Source organism: Tursiops truncatus, chromosome 14 (genome assembly GCF_011762595.2).
Source record: "Tursiops truncatus isolate mTurTru1 chromosome 14, mTurTru1.mat.Y, whole genome shotgun sequence".
NCBI classification, from domain to species: domain Eukaryota; kingdom Metazoa; phylum Chordata; class Mammalia; order Artiodactyla; family Delphinidae; genus Tursiops; species Tursiops truncatus.
The window spans coordinates 72,976,072-72,997,072 of record NC_047047.1 but is presented as its reverse complement, the minus strand read 5'-3'; the positions used below and the strand labels follow the sequence as shown (position 1 = coordinate 72,997,072).

The 21,001-nt window shown below is 36.1% G+C and overlaps 1 protein-coding gene across 1 annotated transcript; it reads left to right on the top strand.

Annotated features, from left to right (window-relative positions):
• Positions 1 to 348: 348 nt before the first annotated feature.
• On the top strand, positions 349 to 6,606 carry TDRD15 (tudor domain containing 15). The gene is given in 16 exon segments (XM_033838211.1): positions 349 to 1,011; positions 1,014 to 1,313; positions 1,315 to 1,462; positions 1,465 to 2,256; positions 2,259 to 2,710; positions 2,713 to 2,840; positions 3,068 to 3,214; positions 3,216 to 4,657; positions 4,660 to 4,866; positions 4,869 to 4,937; positions 4,940 to 5,394; positions 5,396 to 5,536; positions 5,538 to 5,733; positions 5,736 to 5,938; positions 5,940 to 6,010; positions 6,012 to 6,606. Coding segments are annotated over 16 exon segments (6,009 nt in total).
• Positions 6,607 to 21,001: the final 14,395 nt, after the last annotated feature.

The following is a 21,001-nucleotide window of genomic DNA, read 5'->3' as shown; positions in this document are numbered from 1 at the left end:
TATTATACCATATCAGTCCATTATCTAGTAGAAATTTGTTAGTCTCTGAAAAATATTGCTTTTTTCTGTTTTCCAGTGATTATATATATTCTCCCTATTTTTTATGTTCTTTTGGTTGTTTCAATGGAATTTTTTGAAAGTGTGGAAGGCAGTGAACAGTTAAATGCATTTTGTTTCTCTTCATCTTGTCCAGTGTATATAACTTTTACCAACATGTTCAGTTTGGTAAATGCAGGCAAAGAATTATTTTTAAGATTTGTGTTTATATACATATAAGGCTAATTTCATTTAATTTTGACAGCTGTCTGTCCAGAAGCTAATAGGTACTTATTATTTGCTTTTTAGAAAATGGATTCTACATCTCTGTTACCAACATTTTTAGATGTGGATCTGACAATATCACATATAGAATGTTTTCCCAAGGACGTTCTGGTGAAATTTCAAGGCAGAAATAATAGTGAATGTGAGTTTGACTACCACATATTACAGAGGGAAATACAGGATATTCCAAAAGTAAAACATAATGTGGACATTGATGAATTTTGTTTGGTAGAAGAAAGAATATCAGGAGAATGGCAGAGAGGAAGAGTTGTGGAAAAGAAAAATGATCTGTATACTGTGCTCCTCATAGATCGCGGAGAAGAACTGAGAGTTGACAGTACGCAGGTTGCTTCAGCCTGTGGCAACTTATTTGATCTACCACCATGGGTAATGTTTGGCATTTTTGCCAACATATTACCAACTGGGGGAAAATGGTCTCCTAAGGCTTTGAATTACTTCAAGTCATTGGTAGGACTACAAGTGAAAGGTTGTGTAGGAGCTATTTTGCCTCTTCAGATGATTCTTCTTGAAGTGCCAAAAATTATATCCCAGGTTCTTGAATTACAATTAGCGAGACTTACTTATGGAGATTCATTTTGTCTTATTGTGGAAATGGTAAAAGAATTCCCCAAACAAATGCCAGATTCATTACAACATAAAAGACCTGAATTATCATTAAGTAATAATACTTATATTTACTTGATATTCAACGTGTTCTGGATAATTTGCAACCATCTTTGTCCGTAGGCAGCATTGAAAGTGTAAAAGTATCATCTGCCGTGAGCCCAAGTAAATTTTATTGCCAACTAATTAAATGGATTCCCGAGTTAGAAAACTTGACAGTGTGTTTGACTTTGCATTATGATATTATCAGTCAAGAAGGTAGTCCCACATGTGATAATTTTGGAGTACTTTGTGTTGCCAAAAGGAGAAATGGACAGTGGCATAGAGGAATTCTTCAGCAATTCTTCTTGCCCAATTCTTCAGCAATTCTTCTTGCCCAATAATCAAGTGAAAATTTGGTTTATGGATTATGGCAGTAGTGAGGCTATACCCTCAATTCACGTAAAGAAACTTAAACAGGATTTTATTTTAGTACCATTATTTTCATTTCCGTGTTCTCTGACATATTTACACAGTCCAGAGATGCAAGAAAATTTCAGCTAAGTGTATTTAAACAAGCCTTGTTAGGACAAATAGTATATGCACACCTTGATTGGTTCAGTAAGGATGAGCATTTGTATTATGTAACATTACAAACTCAAGAGTCTACAATTACTTCTAAGTGTCTGCTAAAGACCGTAGGCATCCAAGTACTTTGTCCAGTGTCTGATTCAAAAATCTCAAATATGTTGAGGGAGACTAGTGCCTCAGATGTAAACGGCTTTGCAGTTGAGAGTTTTATTGCAAATACTGAATGATCAATAGATTCTCTAAATAAAAAAGACACTTTGAAAGTAGATTTTCCTATTAAAACTGTAGAAATGGAGATAGAAGCTATCTACATAGCTTTTGTAGCATATGTATTAAACCCATCAAATTTCTGGATATGTACTAATGAACATCAAAATGAATTTCAAGATATAATGAAAAATATAAACAAATTTTATGATTTGTGTGAAAATGATGAACTGATTCTAAGAATTCCAGAACCTGGATTATTTTGTTGTGCTAGATACAGCAAGGACAGACGTTTTTATAGAGCTGTCATTACTGAAATTAATGGTTATAAAATTAATGTTTATTTCTTGGATTACGGAAATACTGATTCCATACCATTTTTTGATGTAAAAATTTTGCTTCCAGAGTTTTGTGAGTTGCCTGCCTTAGCCATGTGTTGTTCACTTGCATATATATTTCCCGTTGAAGATTTATGGATGAAGGTAGCAGTTGATTATTTTTAAAAAATTGTCTTGAACAAAGCAATTTTGCTTCAAAGAAGTATACTGTAAATATTCAGAATATTGAAGCCTCAGAAAATATTGATGTTGTCTCTCTTACGTTACAAGCTGGATATGCAGAATATTGGGAAGTAGAACCAGAATGTTGTACAAAATCTGTAAGTGAATATTCAGTGTTAAATTTAAAATCTAAAAACAAAGTAAATATTAAGAAAGTTATATCTGCCCTTCTTGAAGGACCTAAACCTGAAAAGTACCGTTCAGATAAGATAAAAGGAAGTAACTTTTCTTTGTTAAAGTCCCCAGCTGTTAACTTCCTAGATTTAAAAAACCCTTTCACCTTGTCTGTGAGACGTGAGTCACCATGGCCTTATAAAGAATATGTATTTAAACCAGGAACAGTCCTTGAAGTTAAGTGTTCTTACTATTATGGCCCAGGTGACTTCTCATGCCAGCTGCAATGTAAGTTAGAAGACTTAAAATTACTGAATTATTGGAACAACTTCAGGATTATTATAGTGTTCATTCTGATCTTTATCAGATTGGGCAGATTGCTTGTGTTGCTAAGTATTCTAAAGATGGGAAGTGGTATAGAGCTGCTATTTTGACTCAAGTATCAAGAAAGGAATTTGATGTTGGGGGCTTCCCGGGTGGCGCAGTGGTTGGGAGTCTGCCTGCCGATGCAGGGGACACGGGTTCGTGCCCCGGTCTGGGAAGACCCCACGTGCCGCGGAGTTGCTGGGCCCGTGAGCCATGGCCGCTGAGCCTGCGCATCCGGAGCCTGTGCTCCGCAACGGGAGAGGCCACAACAGTGAGAGGCCCGCATACCGCAAAAAAAAAAAAAAAAAAGAATTTGATGTGGTACTTGTTGATTATGGTTACCAGGAAAGAGTTTTAATTAAAAATTTTTCTGCTTTTAAACCATGTTTCCTTGTTTTAGAAGGTCAGGCCTTCAGATGCAGTCTTAACCATTTAGTTGAACCCATTAGTTGTATTCAATTGGACGAGAGAAGCATGCAGAGAACTTGGGAATTTTATTTCTTCATTTAGAGGGTTATTGACTTGTGTCATCTATGCCTTAGTTCTTATATATCCAAACTGTTTATGTAATTTGGTGGATTTACAATCTCCATTTGCTAGTGCAAGAGAATTTCTTAATCATGGCTCTGCACAGTATAGTACAGTATCAAAGCCATTTCCATCTTCAGTTAGTCTTTACAGTTATTCTTCCTTCAATATAAAAATTGGAAGTGAGGAAGAAATATATATATCTCACATATATAGTCCCAAAAAGTTTTATTGCCAACTTCGTAGAAATAATAAAGACCTAGAGATGACAGAAACAAAAATCACAGAGATTAGTAACCTCAGTCAGTGCCACAAATCTGATTTTAGTAAAATGAGATTGTGTATATCTAAGTATGTAGAGGATGGTCTCCCTTATAGAGCTTTAGCGATGCCGACAGGTTCATTATCTGACTTCCTGGTATATTTTGTGGACTTTGGAAATAAGCAATTAGTAGAAGAAAGTATGTTGAGGGATGTTTCAGATGAGTTATCAGAGTTGCTGTTTACACCTATGCAAGCTATTAAATGTTTTTTGTCAGATCTTAGAGATGTAGATATTCCAGCAGAAATCAATAGCTGGTTTGAAGATAATTTTTTGGGAAAACCATTAAGGGCAATAATATTGTCCAAGGAGCCAGATGGCCAGCTTGGTGTAGACTTATATGATGGATATCAACATATAAATCAGAAAATTAAAATGTTGATTCATGCTTATGGAGAAAAACATTGTGACCAAGCACAATGTGTGGAAAAGCGTCCTAAAACAAATGAGAAACTTGCTGTTTCCTTGAAAGGCAAAGTAGAAAACAATTATCACCATAGTACAATAAGTAAAACTAGTCTAATAACATATTCTGAAAGCAAAATAGATCAGTTAATGAATCCCAAAAGTATATATGGCAGGCGTTTGAAACCATCAGTTTGTTATAAAGTTGAACTTGTGTCAAAAAACAAGGTGAAGAAGTCTTTGAATGATGGATTTAAAAATAAAGGTGTAAAAATTGCCCCTGGGTCTGCACATATTCTTGATGAAAGTGATGTGGACCAGAAATCAGTAAGGGTTGTATCACAGTCTTTTATCAGAGAATTAAATCAGGCAGCCTCACAAAACACATACAATCATGCTAGACCACAGATTAAAGACCTTCCTCAACCCAAAATTTACTTGAATGCCAAAGTTAAAGAATATGTTTCTAATATAAGTAATCCAGCAAGTTTCCATATTCAGCTTGCCAAGACTGAAAATGTAATCATGAGCCTAGCGGATGCTCTAAATGCAAGAAGAGCCAATACAGTGAAAGAGAGAAAATCAGTCAAACCTGTGGTGGGAGATCTTGTAGTTGCAGAATACTCGGGTGACAATGCCATTTTAAGAAAATTTTACTAGGAAATTCTTTTGAAGTGGAATTTATTGACTATGGTAACATTGGAGTAGTAAACACATCAAAAATTTATGAAATTAAGAAGGAATTCTTAACTATTCCTCAGCTAGGAGTTCATTCTTTCCTTAGTGGAGTAAAGTAGAATGAGCCTGATGAAATATGGTACAGCAAAACTGTGGATTATTTTGATTCAAGAGTAATAAAACAGTTTCTTGTGAGTTTTTGAAAAAGCATGAACAGAAATGGGAAGTAAATATAATTTGTGATGAAAATGTGTCATTAATGAACTCCTGAAATGGACAGCATGTTCAAAACTACAGAAAACAGTATTGCAAATCCCTAAGGTTGTCTCTCAAAAGGTGAGCCCTATTGATAAAGAAAGGAAGGAAGGACCATCAAATGAGTATGAAGGTTCTATGATCCTTCAACCATCCTACCAACAACTGGTTAATATTCCTTTTGAAGAGTTAAAACCTGGACAGCTTGAAAAGGCTGAAATACTTTATGTTGCAAAATGTGGGATATTTTATGTGAAGTTATCTAAAAATAAAAAGATTTTATCAGATTTAACAGTATTAATGACTAAAGGAGTAAAAAAACCCTCTTTTTTATCAATGGAAAATATTGAAAAAGGCTTAGAATGCTTGGTAAAATCTAAAAAAACTTTGAAGCGATATCAATCAAAAGTAGGAAAAAAGTGTGTTGATAAGAAAGTGCTTGTTTTTTTTAGTAGATCATGGTAGGTATGAAATAGTGCCCTTATGTAATACCAAGGTGTTTATTAATGAAAGCAGAAATATTCCAAGACAAGCTGTGCCTTGTAAATGAATTTGGTTTGAACATTTTAGGAACATTGCCATTTGAGTCCATTGTGTGCTTAGTTGCTCATTTGGAAATAAACATCCTTTTTCTGAAATATTTAGACTCTGCCTGGGAAGTAGAAATTTTGATAGATGGCCTGTTACTTTTGGAATATTTAAATTTAAATACAGTTCATGTTGAAGAAAACAAATTTAGATCTTCAGAAGTTATTTTCAACGTCGAATCTAAGACTCCTGTATCACATGTACAATAAGATCATTTACTTGGTCAGAACTCCAAAATGGTGGGCAATATTCTGGTATTGCCACTGCTGTTTCTGATCCATCAGACTTCTTTGTTCAGTTAGAAGATTTCTTTGACATAATGAAATCTCTCTTTATGTTGCTTTCTGATCTACCAGAAGACTTAGAAACAGTGCCTCAAGAGCACGTAATTCCAGGTTCTAAGTTGTTTGTTCAAATATGAATTGGAAGATCAGTGGAATAGGGTAGAAATTTCTTAAGTCTCTGATCAGTCTTCTTGTATTGATTGACTATGGATTTTCTGTTTACATACTTTATTCAGATATAAAAAATCTTAAAGTTGTTCCTGAGGAACTTCTGAATTTGCTGAGGCTAAGTTATCCTTGCATCTTATATGGTATCTTACCTGCTAAAGGGAAGCATTGGAATGAAGAAGCCAAAAGTTTTTTTCAAGATTTCCTGAGTAAACCAGGCTTAGTTTTTTAGTTTAGGGAATACAGTTTTGAAACAAAACTGAAGGTAGATATCATTCATGAGAAAAATACTTTGGCAGATATGTTAGTTGACTCTGGTCTTGCAATTTATTCTAAAGATTCAGATCATCTCAATGCAGTTACTGCTACTGGATCTACTAAAATCCAATATAAATCAAAGAGTAAGCCTGTTTGCCAATTGTTAGATCAAAGTTATTACAAAAGAGAAAGTATGAATTGTATGTGCACTGAGAAGCAAAAGCTGAAAAGGCAGAAAACTATAAAGAGGAAAGATGTCTGTAAGAACCTCTTAAAGAAAAGCCATATTAGTAAAAGATTACATTCTAGAAATTTAACACTGAGGAAGAAGGTTGGTAGTGGAAAACATAATCCCTGAAGTACCACTGCATTTGATACATGTGCAGCAGCTTCATTTTGGGAACTACCTAATGGTTTGAATGATAACACCAATTGCATTGAAAACATTTCTGAAAAACTACCAAGTGGAGTACAGGAAAATAATACAATGGACTTGAGAACACCAGAAAAAGCATTGCACGTTAATAAAAAAAAAATATATCAAAACATTTGAAAGGTAAGTAGCCATTTAAAAAAAAAGATTTTCTGTAACTTTTGTAGATTTTTGATTCTTTAGAAGTTTGTTATTTACTAAAATTATTCAAGTTGAAAATATCCTGCAAGATTTTACTAAAAAATTTGAATAAATGGATAACTAGAAGTGATCACTTGAATTATAAAATGATGCTTCGCTATTTTTACCTTTTTTGAATGGTGACCCTTGATAATGTAATGAAAGTAGAGGGTTTGAACCACATATGCGTGCAGACATGCATGACATTTTACACATTTCAGGGATTTCACAAAACTCCTGAAGGTCCATAGATCTCAGGTTGATCTTGCTACTGTTAGAGAGCTTCCTGGGCTCATTTTGAAGAATCAGTTTTCTATTATGTTTCTTATTAGATTAAATATATCTTCAGGTTTTTTGAGTGTGATTCTCAGCATAATGATAATGCAGTTGAACTTACAGAATAAGCTGACTCCAGCACATTTCATCTGAAAATTTTTAGACATCAAATTGATTCTAAAATACTGTTAAAATTTTAATATTTTTACATGCTAGAGTATTGTCAATTTGGCTTATGCATATTGTATTTCGTTTTCTGTATGGATTAGTGAGGATTTTGTAGGCTATAAAGAATGTTCTCTGCTTAATGAATGTTTGTTCTGCCTGTAAATTGGTATATTATTCCATATTATAACTAGTATCATAGCCGGTTACATTCTGTGAATGAATGGAGGTGTCTTGTTTTTGTTGATGTATTTTAGAAAGAGGATTTCATTTGAATTCATATTAGATGTTTTATAGTGAATTGATCAATGCCTTAAAATTGGCCCTTTTTTCTTATTTTTGAATCACTCTTTTATCACTCTTTTATCATAGTAGAGTGCTTATTTACTGTGTTCCAGGTACTGTGTGGTGATTTATGTGTATTAGCTCATTTAAAGCTTACCACAATTCTATAAAGTAGGTTGATATTAAGGTTTAAAATGGACTCTAATAACTAGTATCCTGCTTCTTTGCCTGAATTCAAAACCACTTTACAGAAAGACAAGGAGAAAGACAATTGATGAGCAACATACCACATTTATTAAAGAAAAAAAATGATGAATGTGGCTTATATCCATGGGCAAATGGGTTTACCAATATTGAATCAGTAAACTAGACTTACCACATAGCCACAGAGGAGTGTTTCTCCATATGGGGGCTTACCCATGTAAACCTTACAGCTTGAGGTAGTTATCTCTATAAAGGGAGAGAGGGAGGAGGAAGAGGCTAATCCAACATAGATCTTTCTCATTGTAAATGGACCAGTCAGATTGCCTCTACTCCTTGTGTATAAGGGAGGAAAGAGACCAGAGAATTGTTATGCTAGGAGTGTGCCTCAGTCATGAATACTTTGACATGGAAGGAAGATCGGGAATGGGAAGCAGTACCCCTCTCCCCCAAAGTTATTATCACTATTTTATGGATAAGGCTCAGGGAAATTAAGTAAATTTCCCGTGCATATAAAGCTGGTAAGTAAGGAACTGAAAATTTAAACTCAGATTTCTCCAATTCCAAAGTCTACTTTTATTCATTATTTATACTTAAAAAATAGTTTATTTGAGGAAGAGTTTTTCTATAAAACTCTTGATGATCAGTCCATATATTTTGGCACTTACATATCTTTTATTGTTCCTTTACCTGTGTATGTTTCTGCCTTCTTTGTTTTTCCTATCAGATTCTTTAAGATTCCACTTTTGGTCCCCATTTCTATCTCACTTCCTGCATTCCTTAGCACACGGTGAATCAAAAAGTGAATTAAAGTGTGAAAGTAGCAGTTATAAAAGGAGTCAGGGAATCAAACAAATTATACTTCTTAAAAAATTTGAGGTCCCGTTTAAGGAAAAATCATAACTTCAGTGAGACAAATAAGAGAAATATGGTTTTACGGACTAAGAATAGACTGATAAGTTTGCTATAATTATAGTTTTAAAACAAAACAAAAGAAAACAACATACACTGATTTATTTGTCTTGAGTACCATCCGAGCTCCTTCCACCTGTATTACTTGTCCAAGGGCAGTAGTAACCACTGCTGTTTGCTGCTGTTATTGCCTGCGGGCTCTCTGAGTCTAGAGGAAAATGGTTCTAGTAGTTCTTGTTTGAAGATAATCAATAAATATTGTGCTTGAGAAACTCTCTCGCCTATTAAAAATGTTACCAGAGGGGCTCTAACAGCAGTGGTTTTCAACCTAGGCTTTGCATTGGCATTAAGAAAGGATGTTTTTTAAAACTCTGATGCCTGGGTCTCACTTTTAGAGATTGTTTTAATTGGTCAGGCTATGGCCTTGCCATTAGGATTTTAAAGTTCCCCAGGTGATTCTAGTGTAGAGCCAAGGTTGAGAACCACTATTCTAGAAAGTATTATGGATTACTTCCTGAATTATTTCGTGAGTGAAAATAGTAATTCTGGATTTTATGTGTGAAAACTTTTAGAAACTGTCCCCTTCTGTATTTGGAATCCAGACTATACATAATGAGTCACAGTAATCCTCTGCTAAACTTAATTCAGAGTAAAAGACGTTGTGTTAGAAATGGCCTAGCAGCATTATTTTAGTTATAGAAGTTGCTGCCTCTTATATTTAGAAAATTGGCTTAAATTTCTCATAGATTCAGCCTACTGTAACAAACATATCAGTATTTAAACATTCAAGGTAATTTTTTTAACATCTTTATTGGCGTATAATTGCTTTTACAGTGGTGTGTTTCTGCTTTATACCAAAGTGAATCAGCTATACATATACATATATCCCCATATCTCCTTCCTCTTGCGTCTCCCTCCCATCCTCCCTATCCCACCCCTCTAGGTGGTCACAAAGCACTGAGCTGATCTCCCTGTGCTATGCGGCTGCTTCCCACTAGCTATCTATTTTACATTTGATAGTGTATATATGTCCATGCCACTCTCTCACTTCGTCCCAGCTTCCCCTTCCCCTGTCCTCAAGTCCATTCTCTACGTCTGCGTCTTTATTCCTGTCCTGCCCCTAGGTTCACCAGAACCTTTTTTTTTTTTTTGATTCCGTTTATATGTGTTAGCGTATGGTATTTGTTTTTCTCTTTCTGACTTCACTCTGTACGACAGACTCTAGGTCCATCCACCTCACTACAGATAACTCAATTTCATTTATTTTTATGGCTGAGTAATATTCCATTGTATATATGTGCCACATCTTCTTTATCCATTCATCTGTTGATGGACACTTAGGTTGCTTCCATGTCCTGGCTATTGTAAATAGAGCTGCAGTGAACATTTTGGTACATGATTTTTTTTGAATTATGGTTTTCCCAGGGTATATGCCCAGTAGTGGGATTGCTGGGTCGTATGGTAGTTCTATTTTTAGCTTTTCAAGGAACCTCCATACTGTTCTTCATAGTAGCTGTATCAATTTACATTCCCACCAACAGTGCAAGAGGGTTCCCTTTTCTCCACACCCTCTCCAGCATTTATTGTTTGTAGATTTTTTGATGATGGCCGTTCTGACTGGTGTGAGGTGATACCTCATTGTAGTTTTGATTTGCACTTCTCTAATGATTAATGATGTTGAGCATCCTTTCATGTGTTTGTTGGCAATCTGTATATCTTCTTTGGAGAAATGTCTATTTAGGTCTTCTGCCCATTTTTGGATTGGGTTGTTTGGTTTTTAGATATTGAGCTGCATGAGCTGCTTGTAAATTTTGGAGATTAATCCTTTGTCAGTTACTTCATTTGCAAATATTTTCTCCCATTCTGAGGGTTGTCTTTTCATCTTGTTTATGGTTTCCTTTGCTGTGCAAAAGCTTTTAAGTTTCATTAGGTCCCATTTGTTTATTTTTGTTTTTATTTCCATTTCTCTAGGAGGTGGGTCAAAAAGGATCTTGCTGTGATTTATGTCATAGAGTGTTCTGCCTATGTTTCCTCTAAGAGTTTGATAGTGTCTGGCCTTACATTTAGATCTTCAATCCATTTTGAGTTTATTTTTGTGTACGGTGTTAGGGAGTGTTCTAATTTCCTTCTTTTACATGTAGCTGTCCAGTCTGTGTTTGATTTGCTTTTCTAGCTTCATGAGATGGAGACTTAGATTATTTTATTTTATTTTTTAGGTTGTGTTGGATCTTCCTGCTGCTGGTCTGGGGGCCACTATTTGAGAATCATTGTTCTATATTATACAAACAGAATTTTGGACGTCTCATTTTCAATGTAGGACACCATTGAGTCCACATTTTACTCAACCTATTGAGCAAGCTGTTAGAAGCACTCTCAGCTACTTGACCTAATACATTGCAGCAATTACGCAGGCTGAGATAATTGAATGTGTTCAAAAGACTCTTGTATACTCATAAAATACTTCAATAAAGGTTAAAAATACAGTATGGTAGGAAAAAGAAAGTAAAGGCACACATATGAAAGGCTTTTTTCTTTTCTCTGTCAACCAGGACGCGCTTCATACTTAGATTGTGTACACATCGGAATACATGATGGTTCACAAGATCCCTTTGACTTAGAGCCACCTACTCATCTGAGAAAGGATCTTTCATCTCCCTGTGGTTATTTTTTATAGATCTATGTTTTGTTTCAGTGATGCAAAAATGTTAAGTTTTATTTTGCCCTTTACACTGTTGGTTTTGTTCTGAGATTTTCCTCAAATATCTTTTTTTTTTTTGGTCCACTCATGTTGATTAATGAAGGGACTTAAAACAAGAGTGGAACTTCTCCATTCAAGGGCTGAGGGATGATCTGACAGGAGCAAAGCATTCTGTTATGTTGGTTTCTCTTTGGTCTGTTTTCCCTGCTAACAATCCTCATATGCTTGGTGGATATATGCCAGGCTGTCAATCTGGGAGCTAAATTAGGAAACAGGTCGATGGATTCCATGTACAGAATTTCATTTTGTCTCCAAATTTTGAGCACAGTATGTTACCCATGCCTTCTGTTGCGCTTGGCATTACCAAATTAGGAGACTCTTTTTTCTGGTATAATTTCTCTAGAGCAGTGGATTGGAAACTTTTGTTCTCAAGTTCCCTTTATAATCTTAAAAACTATTGCAGATCCCAAAGAGCTTTTGTTTATGTGGATTATATCTATCAAAATATACTGTGTCAAAAAAAATTGAAGATTTAAAATATTCATTATAAAATAATCTAATTATATTTTAATTTTATATTGTAATTTTAAGACTAACATAATTCTATGAAAATACTTCTGAAACCAAATAGAAGAATTGGCATTGTTTTAAATTTTTGTAAATTTAATGCCTGCCTTTGTGGAGGATAGCTGGGTTTCCCTGTTTGCTTCTGCTTTCAGTCTGTTTCTATATCAGACGTTATGTAGTTCTTGGAAAATTCCATTCTGTACTCATGAGAGAATGAGAATGGAAAAGGCAAATCACATCTTAGTATTATTATGAAAATAGTTCTTACCTTAGTGACTGGTAAGGTAAGAAAGGGTTTCAGGGACCCATTAGTAGTACCCAGACCACAGTTTGAGAACTGCTGCTTTAGAGAATAAACGTACCTTCTGTTGAGTAGTGGAGAGGTAATCACCTAGGCATTTGGGGTTGGGCTTGGGGTCATTGGTCTAATTTCTTCTATACAGAATCTCAGTAAATCCTTTTTCTGTTCTTTTTTATGTATGTATGTATGTATTTGTTTAGTTATTACTTATCCACTCACCTCCTTCATAAAAATAAAACCTCACTGTAAGGTATGCACTTGGAGATGCTATTTCAGATATTAAATGATTGGCTCTCATCCTCTACCATGATTCTGTTTTCAGAGCAGTTGGGCTAAAGTTATTATCTTCCTAGAAGCGGAAAGAGAGGAAGGGAAAGTTGGGTGGAGATGGCAGACAAACTGTAACTAGGGATGAGACAGTATGTCTTTATCTCCATAGTCATCTCCTAGCAAAATCTGCCCAGATCAGACCATTGGAATAGGTATCAACTAGTTTTCTTTTTCCATTGCTGATATTTTTCTGCCCTTGGGATTTATCTTTTTATTTTTTCCCTGTTATTTTAATAGGGTTTTGAGAGGCAGCAAAGATATGTGTTGCCGCCATTAGTTCTTCCATCATTATGCATAGTTGACAATAGTACGTTGGTCTTCTTCACTATTTATTTCTTGATAAATTAGAGGATTTTATTTTCCAAAAATGACCACAGTGCTGTCTCCTGTCCTTATTCTCTTCATAGAGTGTAGAGAAGTGATGCTGTGTAACTTCCGAGGCTTGGTCCTGAAGGCTGTGTGCCTCTAACTTGTGCACTGGAATACTTGTGCTTAATGCTGAGGTGCCACGTAAGAAGGCTAGTTACGCTGACGTTGCCACGCTGTGAGGAAACCCAAGCCACATGGAGAAGAAATGTTTAGGCACTTTTTTGGTAGTTTCAGATTAATGACCATTTTAATATCACCTTTATATAAGGCCCAGACATTGTGAAGCAGTGCTCTATCCTGTCTGAATTTCTGCCTCACAGAATCTGTGAGCATAATAATACCATTATTTTTACCACTAAGCTATGGAGTAAGTTGAAATAATAACTGGAACAGGTTTTGGTACCAGAAGTGAGAGGCTGCCATAACTTTTGGACTGAGCAGTGGGTAGAAACCAAAGGGCCTTGAAGAGAGGAAACCTGACCAAGCCTCAAGGACGCTATCAAGTGAGGGCTTTGAGGAAGTTGAGGAAAATGTTGGAAGCTGGAGGAAAGGAGACTGGAAATATTTGTCAGTTAAAGAAAATTTAGCAAAATTGTTACTGCCACCATATGGAAAACTGAAAGTGTACCTAACGAGCTTGAGGAATCCAGCTAGGCTAAAGAGATTTCCAAGCAATCACTGAATTCCTGCTGGTCTCCTTCTTTTGAATGAGAGTGCCTACAGAAGTTATTCGTTGCTTGTCCCACAATTGTATGTTAAGTATGTGTGGGGTAACATGCCACTTTGTTTCATAGGTCTTCAGATCAAAAGGAGCTGTACTTGAGGAACTTCCTCTTGGCAGCCTAATCTACCCTTGGACCCGGAGGTTCAAGACTGTCCTGATGCCATAATAGATTGAGATTTTGGAGGTCTTAGGGAAGGGCATAGTGTATTCTGCATATGGGAATGCTGTGAATTGTTGTGGCCAGAGTGAAGACTGTGTTACATTGTTTTATCCTGAGATTGTCACAGTAATATTTCCCATCTCACATGCTTTTATCCAGTGTGACCTTGCCATTCTTCACCACTTGGATCTGGACAGGCTTGTGAATGCTTTGATCAAAGCATAGGGTAGAAGTGATGCAATGTGGCCTTGCAAGGCTGGGTCATAAACAGTGATGCAGATTTCACCTTATTTTCTGAAACAGTTGAATGTGGTTGCCTGGACTATCATGAAAGAAATCCAACTTTCAGCATGCAGGCTGGGGAGGAAACCCAAGCCACATGGAGAAACCGTGTATAAGGATTCCTGTCAACAGTTCTAGAACCCAGCCATTTGAGTTGTCCTTGCCATGGGCGTTGTGCAGAGACAACCCAACTCCATCATGTCCAAATTTCTAAGCTGCAGGATGCACGAACTTGGTAAAATAGTTGTTTTATACATTAAGCTCTGAGGTGGTAACTAGAACAACTGGATAACATAAACACATTATAAGAATCATTAGACCTTTTTTTGGTGTGTGTAGATGTGGTAAAGATGCTCAGTAATGTATAAAGTATGAGTTTCAGTGAAAATGTTTATGACACACATTTTAGCTGCCTAATGGCTTACTTATTCATTTATTTGGTTTTGGGATGATAAGTCACGTGACTATATCTGAATTCTAGATAGCTCTTGTGCCATTGTACATTAGTCTGTACTGGTTTATTTGTAAGCATTCTATTTAATTTGTAGTTCTACTTGACTAAAAATTGAATAAATATAATGATTCTTTCAATTTGCCTCCATATTTTACACATAATAGATATGAGATAAATGCATATTGATTAAATATTAAATTTTGTCATCTTATCAGAGGGCATAATTCATGAATTTTTAAAACTGAAAATGTTTCAGATGACTTAGCAAATAGGGAATTATGTATCAATCAACCCATTTATTATATGGGTTATAGTCTATTAAGGAACTTCATTCCTTGTAATCTCTACATCTAATTTGAATATTTTTTTTGAGGTAAAGAAAAATGTTTAGCAGTTCAGAAAAATGTTTCTATAATTTTTTGGAGCGTTTTGCTGACATCTAGTGGCATTCAGTCCTATATGGTTTAAATTCCTTTTAGTTTCCTTTATTTCTATTCATTTTTCCGTGATTGTCTTCTCTTAATTTTTAAGCCTTTTTTTTCTTTTTTAAGGTAAAAGATATTTCAGGTGCCTAAAGTAAGGGTAGGATTTTTTGAGCATGTGTGATGTTATACATGTACCTTATATATAATTTAACATACATGAATAAATATAATCATGTCATTCATTTTTAAGTATAGTTGTTTCCTGCACTTTTTCTTTTCCTTCATTTGCTTGGATTCCCCTCCCTTCCTCTTTTCTCTGTTCTAATAATTCATATAATTTCTGTTTATATAATTCTTCCATCCCTGCCCTAAGGTAGGTCATAACAGCCAAATTTTCTCCATGTGCATATAATTCAGTGCATGAGTGAATTTAATGATGTTAGCATATAAATACAATGTACACATTTTTGTTATGTTTTATAAAAAATGATCATACAATTTTCTGCATTTTGCTTTTCTCACTTAGCATTTCTCATAGAAATCTAAGATAAGTAACCGACTACTTTTATTTTTTAAAATGTACTCATAATTTTTAAAAATATGGATATATTTTAATTCTGTTTTCAGCAACTTTATTTATTTGTTTGTTTGTTTATTTATTTTTTGCGGTACGCGGGCCTCTCACTGTTGTGGCCTCTCCCGTTGTGGAGCACAGGCTCTGGACGCGCAGGCTCAGTGGCCATGGCTCATGGGCCCAGCCGCTCCACAGCATGTGGGATCATCCCGAACCGGGACACGAACCCGTGTACCCTGCTTCGGCAGGCGGACTCTCAACCACTGCGCCACCAGGGAAGCCCCAGTCACTATATCTTTAAATATTTCTTTTACCCATTATATCTCTTCTCTTTAAAACCTGCTTGCTATTTATTATTTTTGATATTCTCGTTTATTCCTTTTGCTCTGTCACACCTGTCTTCATCTTTTACCATTTCCGTTTCTTTACCTGTCTTCATCTCTTTTCCTGTCTCTATTCCTCCATCTCCTTTTCCTCATCTGCCCCTTTTTTTTCCCCTCTGTTTTCCACAGTGCTTCAGTGAATGTTCTCTTATATGTTCCAGGGGTTGTCTTTGTGATAATTTTTAATATATGTCAATGAATGAAATTTCTGAAAAAGAGAATACTTGTGTTTAATCTCACCGAGAAGTGTTAGATTGCTTTCCAGAATGGCTACAGCAGTCCACACACCCACCAGCAGTAAATTATCATTATTGTGCCTTAACATTCCCACCAATACTTGACATTGCCTAACTTTCATTTGGTTAGTATTAATGGTATAATAGTGATGTAATGTTTTCACTTTTATTTCTCTTATTACTACTTTTTGAGCATACATTTTATGCTTGTTATATATATCCTTGTTCTATTTTACTGTTGCGCTTCCTGCTGCCCCTTATTGGTTTGCATGAGTTCCTTGTATATTCTGGATCAGAAATATCCAGTAGAACTTTCTATGATGATGGAAATGTTACTTTGTGATGTCCAGTACTACAGGGACCACTAGTCACATGCAGCTATTGACTACTGTGATTGAAGAATTGACTTTTTAATTTTAATTAATTAACTAGTCACATGTGGATAGTGGCTCATGCATTGGGTAGTACAGCTCTAGATATTCTTTGTCATTTTGGGGCACTTGCAAATATCTTCTTTTTGGATGGTGTCCTACATTGTACAAAATTTATTAAATTTTATTTAACAAGTATATTTTGTTTTATGGTTTATGCTGAAGAATTTTATCATATCTGTCTCCTTTAGTTTTTTTACTTAAGATTGTCTAGTGGATACACACATAAATGGAATTGCAGGATCATGAAGTATGGGCATGGTTAATTTCAGAAAGCAGTGCCAGATTGCTCTCCAGATGGCTGCGCCAGTTTATACTGTCAAGTTTCCTTTCCTCCATATCCTTGATAGCCCCTGACATTATTTGACTTCCTAATTTTTGCTTTTAAACATTAAAAAAAAAAGCATCACTTTTTTATAGAGAGAGCATAGTGATGGATATTTGCAGGGATACCTCAAAGTCATTTTGTTTGCATTTTATTCCTTATATCCCATTTTAGATTTTTGTTGGGAACTGAGGTAACTTGTACCTTTTGGGAAGGCACAAAAGAAATAAAAGTTTTATTTTGGAGACTTTGGATCAGTAAGCCTTCATGCAAATATTTCTGAACTGTTTGAATCAGGAAGGCAAAGAAAAACAGTATCAGACTGCCTGATTTCTGTATCTTTGTCCTGCAGACTAAACCCATCATGATAAGGTTCCTTAATCCCATGCTGGAAATTATCTGCACACTTATTTAAAAACCTTCCTCCTCTACACTTGTGAATATCACTGTAAACTGAAGGAAGAGGCTTTATTCCTTATTAAGGACTAATAATCTTTTTTTTTTCTTGTGGTACGCGGGCCTCTTACTGTTGTGGCCTCTCCCGTTGCGGAGCACAGGCTCTGGATGTGCAGGCTCAGCGGCCATGGCTCACGGGCCCAGCCGCTCCGCGGCATGTGGGATCCTCCTGGACCCGGGGCATGAACCCGCATCCCCTGCATCGGCAGGCGGACTTTCAACCACTGCACCACCAGGGAAGCCCAGGACTAATAATCTTTTAAAAAATTAACTGTTTATTCAAAAAACATTTGTTAATTGAAGTCCTATATCCACCCCACCCCAGATCTCAGACTGCAGTTTATTTGTTGATATATCTGATTATGTGTTTATTTCTTGAGGATAGATACTATCATCTCAACCCTTAATACTTAAAAACTATCATGGCTTCCCTGGTGGCACAGTGGTTAAGAATCCGCCTGCCAATGCAGGGGAAATGCGTTCGATCCCTGGTCTGGGAAGAGCCCACATGCTGTGGAGCAGCTAAGCCCTTGTGCCAGAACTACTGAGCCTGCGCTCTAGATCCCACGAGTACAACTACTGAAGCCCTCACAAGTAGAGCCTGTACTCCACAACAGGAGGAGCCCATCCACCCCAATGAAGAGTAGCCCCTGCTCAACACAACTAGAGGAAGGCTGCGTGCAGCAACGAAGACACCACGCTGCCAAAAATCAATTAATTAATTAAAAAATTAAAAACTATCACTTCTTTCTGACTTACTTCACTCTGTATGACAGATTCTAGGTCCATCCACATCTCTACAAATAACCAAATTTCTTTCCTTTTTATGGCCTAGTGATAGTCCATTATATATATGTATCACATCTTCTTTGTCCATTCATCTGTTGACGGACATTTAGGTTGTTTCCAAGTCCTGGCTATTGTAAATAGAGCTGCAGTGAACATTGGGGTACATGTGTCTTTTTGAATTATGGTTTTCTCAGGGTATATGCCCAGTAGTGGGATTGCTGGGTCATGCAGTAGTTCTATTTTTAGTTTTTTAAGCAACCTCCATACTGTTCTCCATCGTGATTGTATCTATTTACATTCCCACCAACAGTTCAAGAGGGTTCCCTTTTCTCCACAACCTCTCCAGCATTTGTTGTTTGTAGAGTTTTTGATGATGGTCATTCTGACGGGTGTGTGGTGATACTTCACTGTAGTTTTGATTAACACATATCTGTGGAAGCTAGAAAAATGATACAGATGAACCTATTTGCAAGGCAGGAATAGAGATGCAGATGTAGAGAACGGATGGGTAGACACGGCATGGGGTGGAAGAGGAAGGTGGGATGCACTGGGAGATTAGGATTGACATATATACACTACCATGTGTAAAATAGATAGCTAGTGGGAACCTGCTGTATAGCACAGGGAGCTCAGCTCGGTGCTCTGTGATGACCTAGATGGGTGGGATGAGGGGTGGTGGGAGGGAGGTCCAAGAGAGGATATATGTATACATATAGCTGATTCACTTCGTTGTACAGCAGAAACTAACACAACATTGTAAAGCAATTATACTCCAATAAAAAAATAAAGAGCTCTGGCACCCAGAAAAAAAACTGTCACCTGAATTTTTAATACTTAATACAGCATTAAGTGTATAGTAAACATTCAACCAGTATGTGTTGACTTAAACATATACTCTGTACCAGGAATTAGCCACAATATCTGTATCTTTCTTTGTTGGCAACAGACCTACCTTAACTCCAAAGAAGAAATCATCACACATTGTGCTTAAATTTTCAGTATAGAGTATAGCTTTAATCATCCATCCATAAGTTTGTCATGGGTGTGATAGCAGCCAACTAGGACAACAAATGTGACCAAGTTCAGAAATACCAGTCTCAAGTCATTTAAAAATTCACTTACCTGGAAGATGTTTTTCTTGACTACTTTACATAATTGAGATATTAACTCATTGACCAGGGGAGTTTTGCAGAAACAAACGCCTGTGGCTAGCGATTTTATTTTGGCTGGCCAAAAATTAATTCTGTTATTTCACTAACATTTTGTGGATTATTACATTTAATAGTTATACATGCCACACCTGTAAAGTCTTCTGATTTTCATGAAATGTTGTCTTCAGTCCACTCTTCTGTAGAAGCGAAGGAGCATTCTCTAGCACCGTGAGTTTCATTTTCACTTTCCATATCAGAATCAATCACAGGTTTTTTTGTCTTTTTGTTGGTCTAGTATTCACATCGTCTGAATCAGAACTATATTATGAAGAAGTATCATCTTCTGAGACACTGGTATATATGTCGCTCCGACAATCTGAGAAAGTATCTGCATAAAATTCACCAAGAAAATTCTTCTTCATTCAACATTTCGCATTGGGTCGTTTTTGAAAATTTTACCTTTATAACATACACAAGATTGGAACAAAAACCTAACGGAGTAAAATGTGAATGATAACAACAATCATAAGTTGTATAATGAACCCTTGATCAATTTTAAGGTCTAACAACTTCTGATGGTGATGTTAATTATATCACTCTCTAAAAACGTATTGATATGTCTCCAGTCAGTAACGTTCAAGCAACAAAAGACGTATTAATACATCTCCAGTCAGTGATGTGTTAATATGATATAATATTTGGAATAATTTTCCTACAAATGAAATTATTAAATATAGTTTTGGGGAAAATCGCAAGTTTTGTTTTATACTTTAGCTTTCTGGTCATGTCATCACCATTGTCCTTCTGGCCTTTGTCACTTTACGTACTTTCTGGTTATTTTCACTGATTCTCTTCCCCTCTTCCGGTTTTCCCCTGCTACCCTGTTCATTCTCGCATATTGCTTGTTTCTTGTTAAATTCTTTGTCTTGTCACTCTACCAGAAGTGAAAGCATCTCTGAAGTGACAAATTTTTATTTTCTTTGTACATCGTATTGCCTGGGATGTTACGGTCAGCACCTTGGAGCTTTGAAACTAATAGATTGTGAAATTTGCCTTCAGGTTCTGAATTATTCTGCCATCAATTTAACATGTGTTTAACTCATTTTGGTAGATTGTATTGAGTGAACCATCCACATTTTCTTGTTGATCAACAGTACAAGGTACAAAACACTTGTTTGGAGTTTATATCTTCATTTCTTACATTTCACTGGAATTGCAGACCTGTATATCCTTGAAGTTTTCAGCTGGATGCCTAATAGTAGCCAGTTCAGATTTAGCTTGTCTAAAATTAAATTCTTATTTTTCCTACCCAAATTTTCTCTTTCCCCAGTATTCTTCATCTTAGGAATTGGTTTCCTCTTCACCTGGTTGTCATGACAAAACCCTCGATGTTATCCTCGATTGCTCTTTTTCTCTCATACCCCACAAACATTCCTATTGGCACCACCTTTAAAACATAATCTCTATGACTTTTTACCCCTTGCATTGCTATCATCAGGGTGTAAGCCACCACCATTTCTTCCCTGCAGCAGACTTCTCAGTGGTCTCCCTGCTGCCCCTACGAATATATACCCAGTCTGTTCTTCACATAGCTGAGTGAGCCTATTAAAACGCAAATCTGATTCTGTACAAAACCTCCAGTGGTT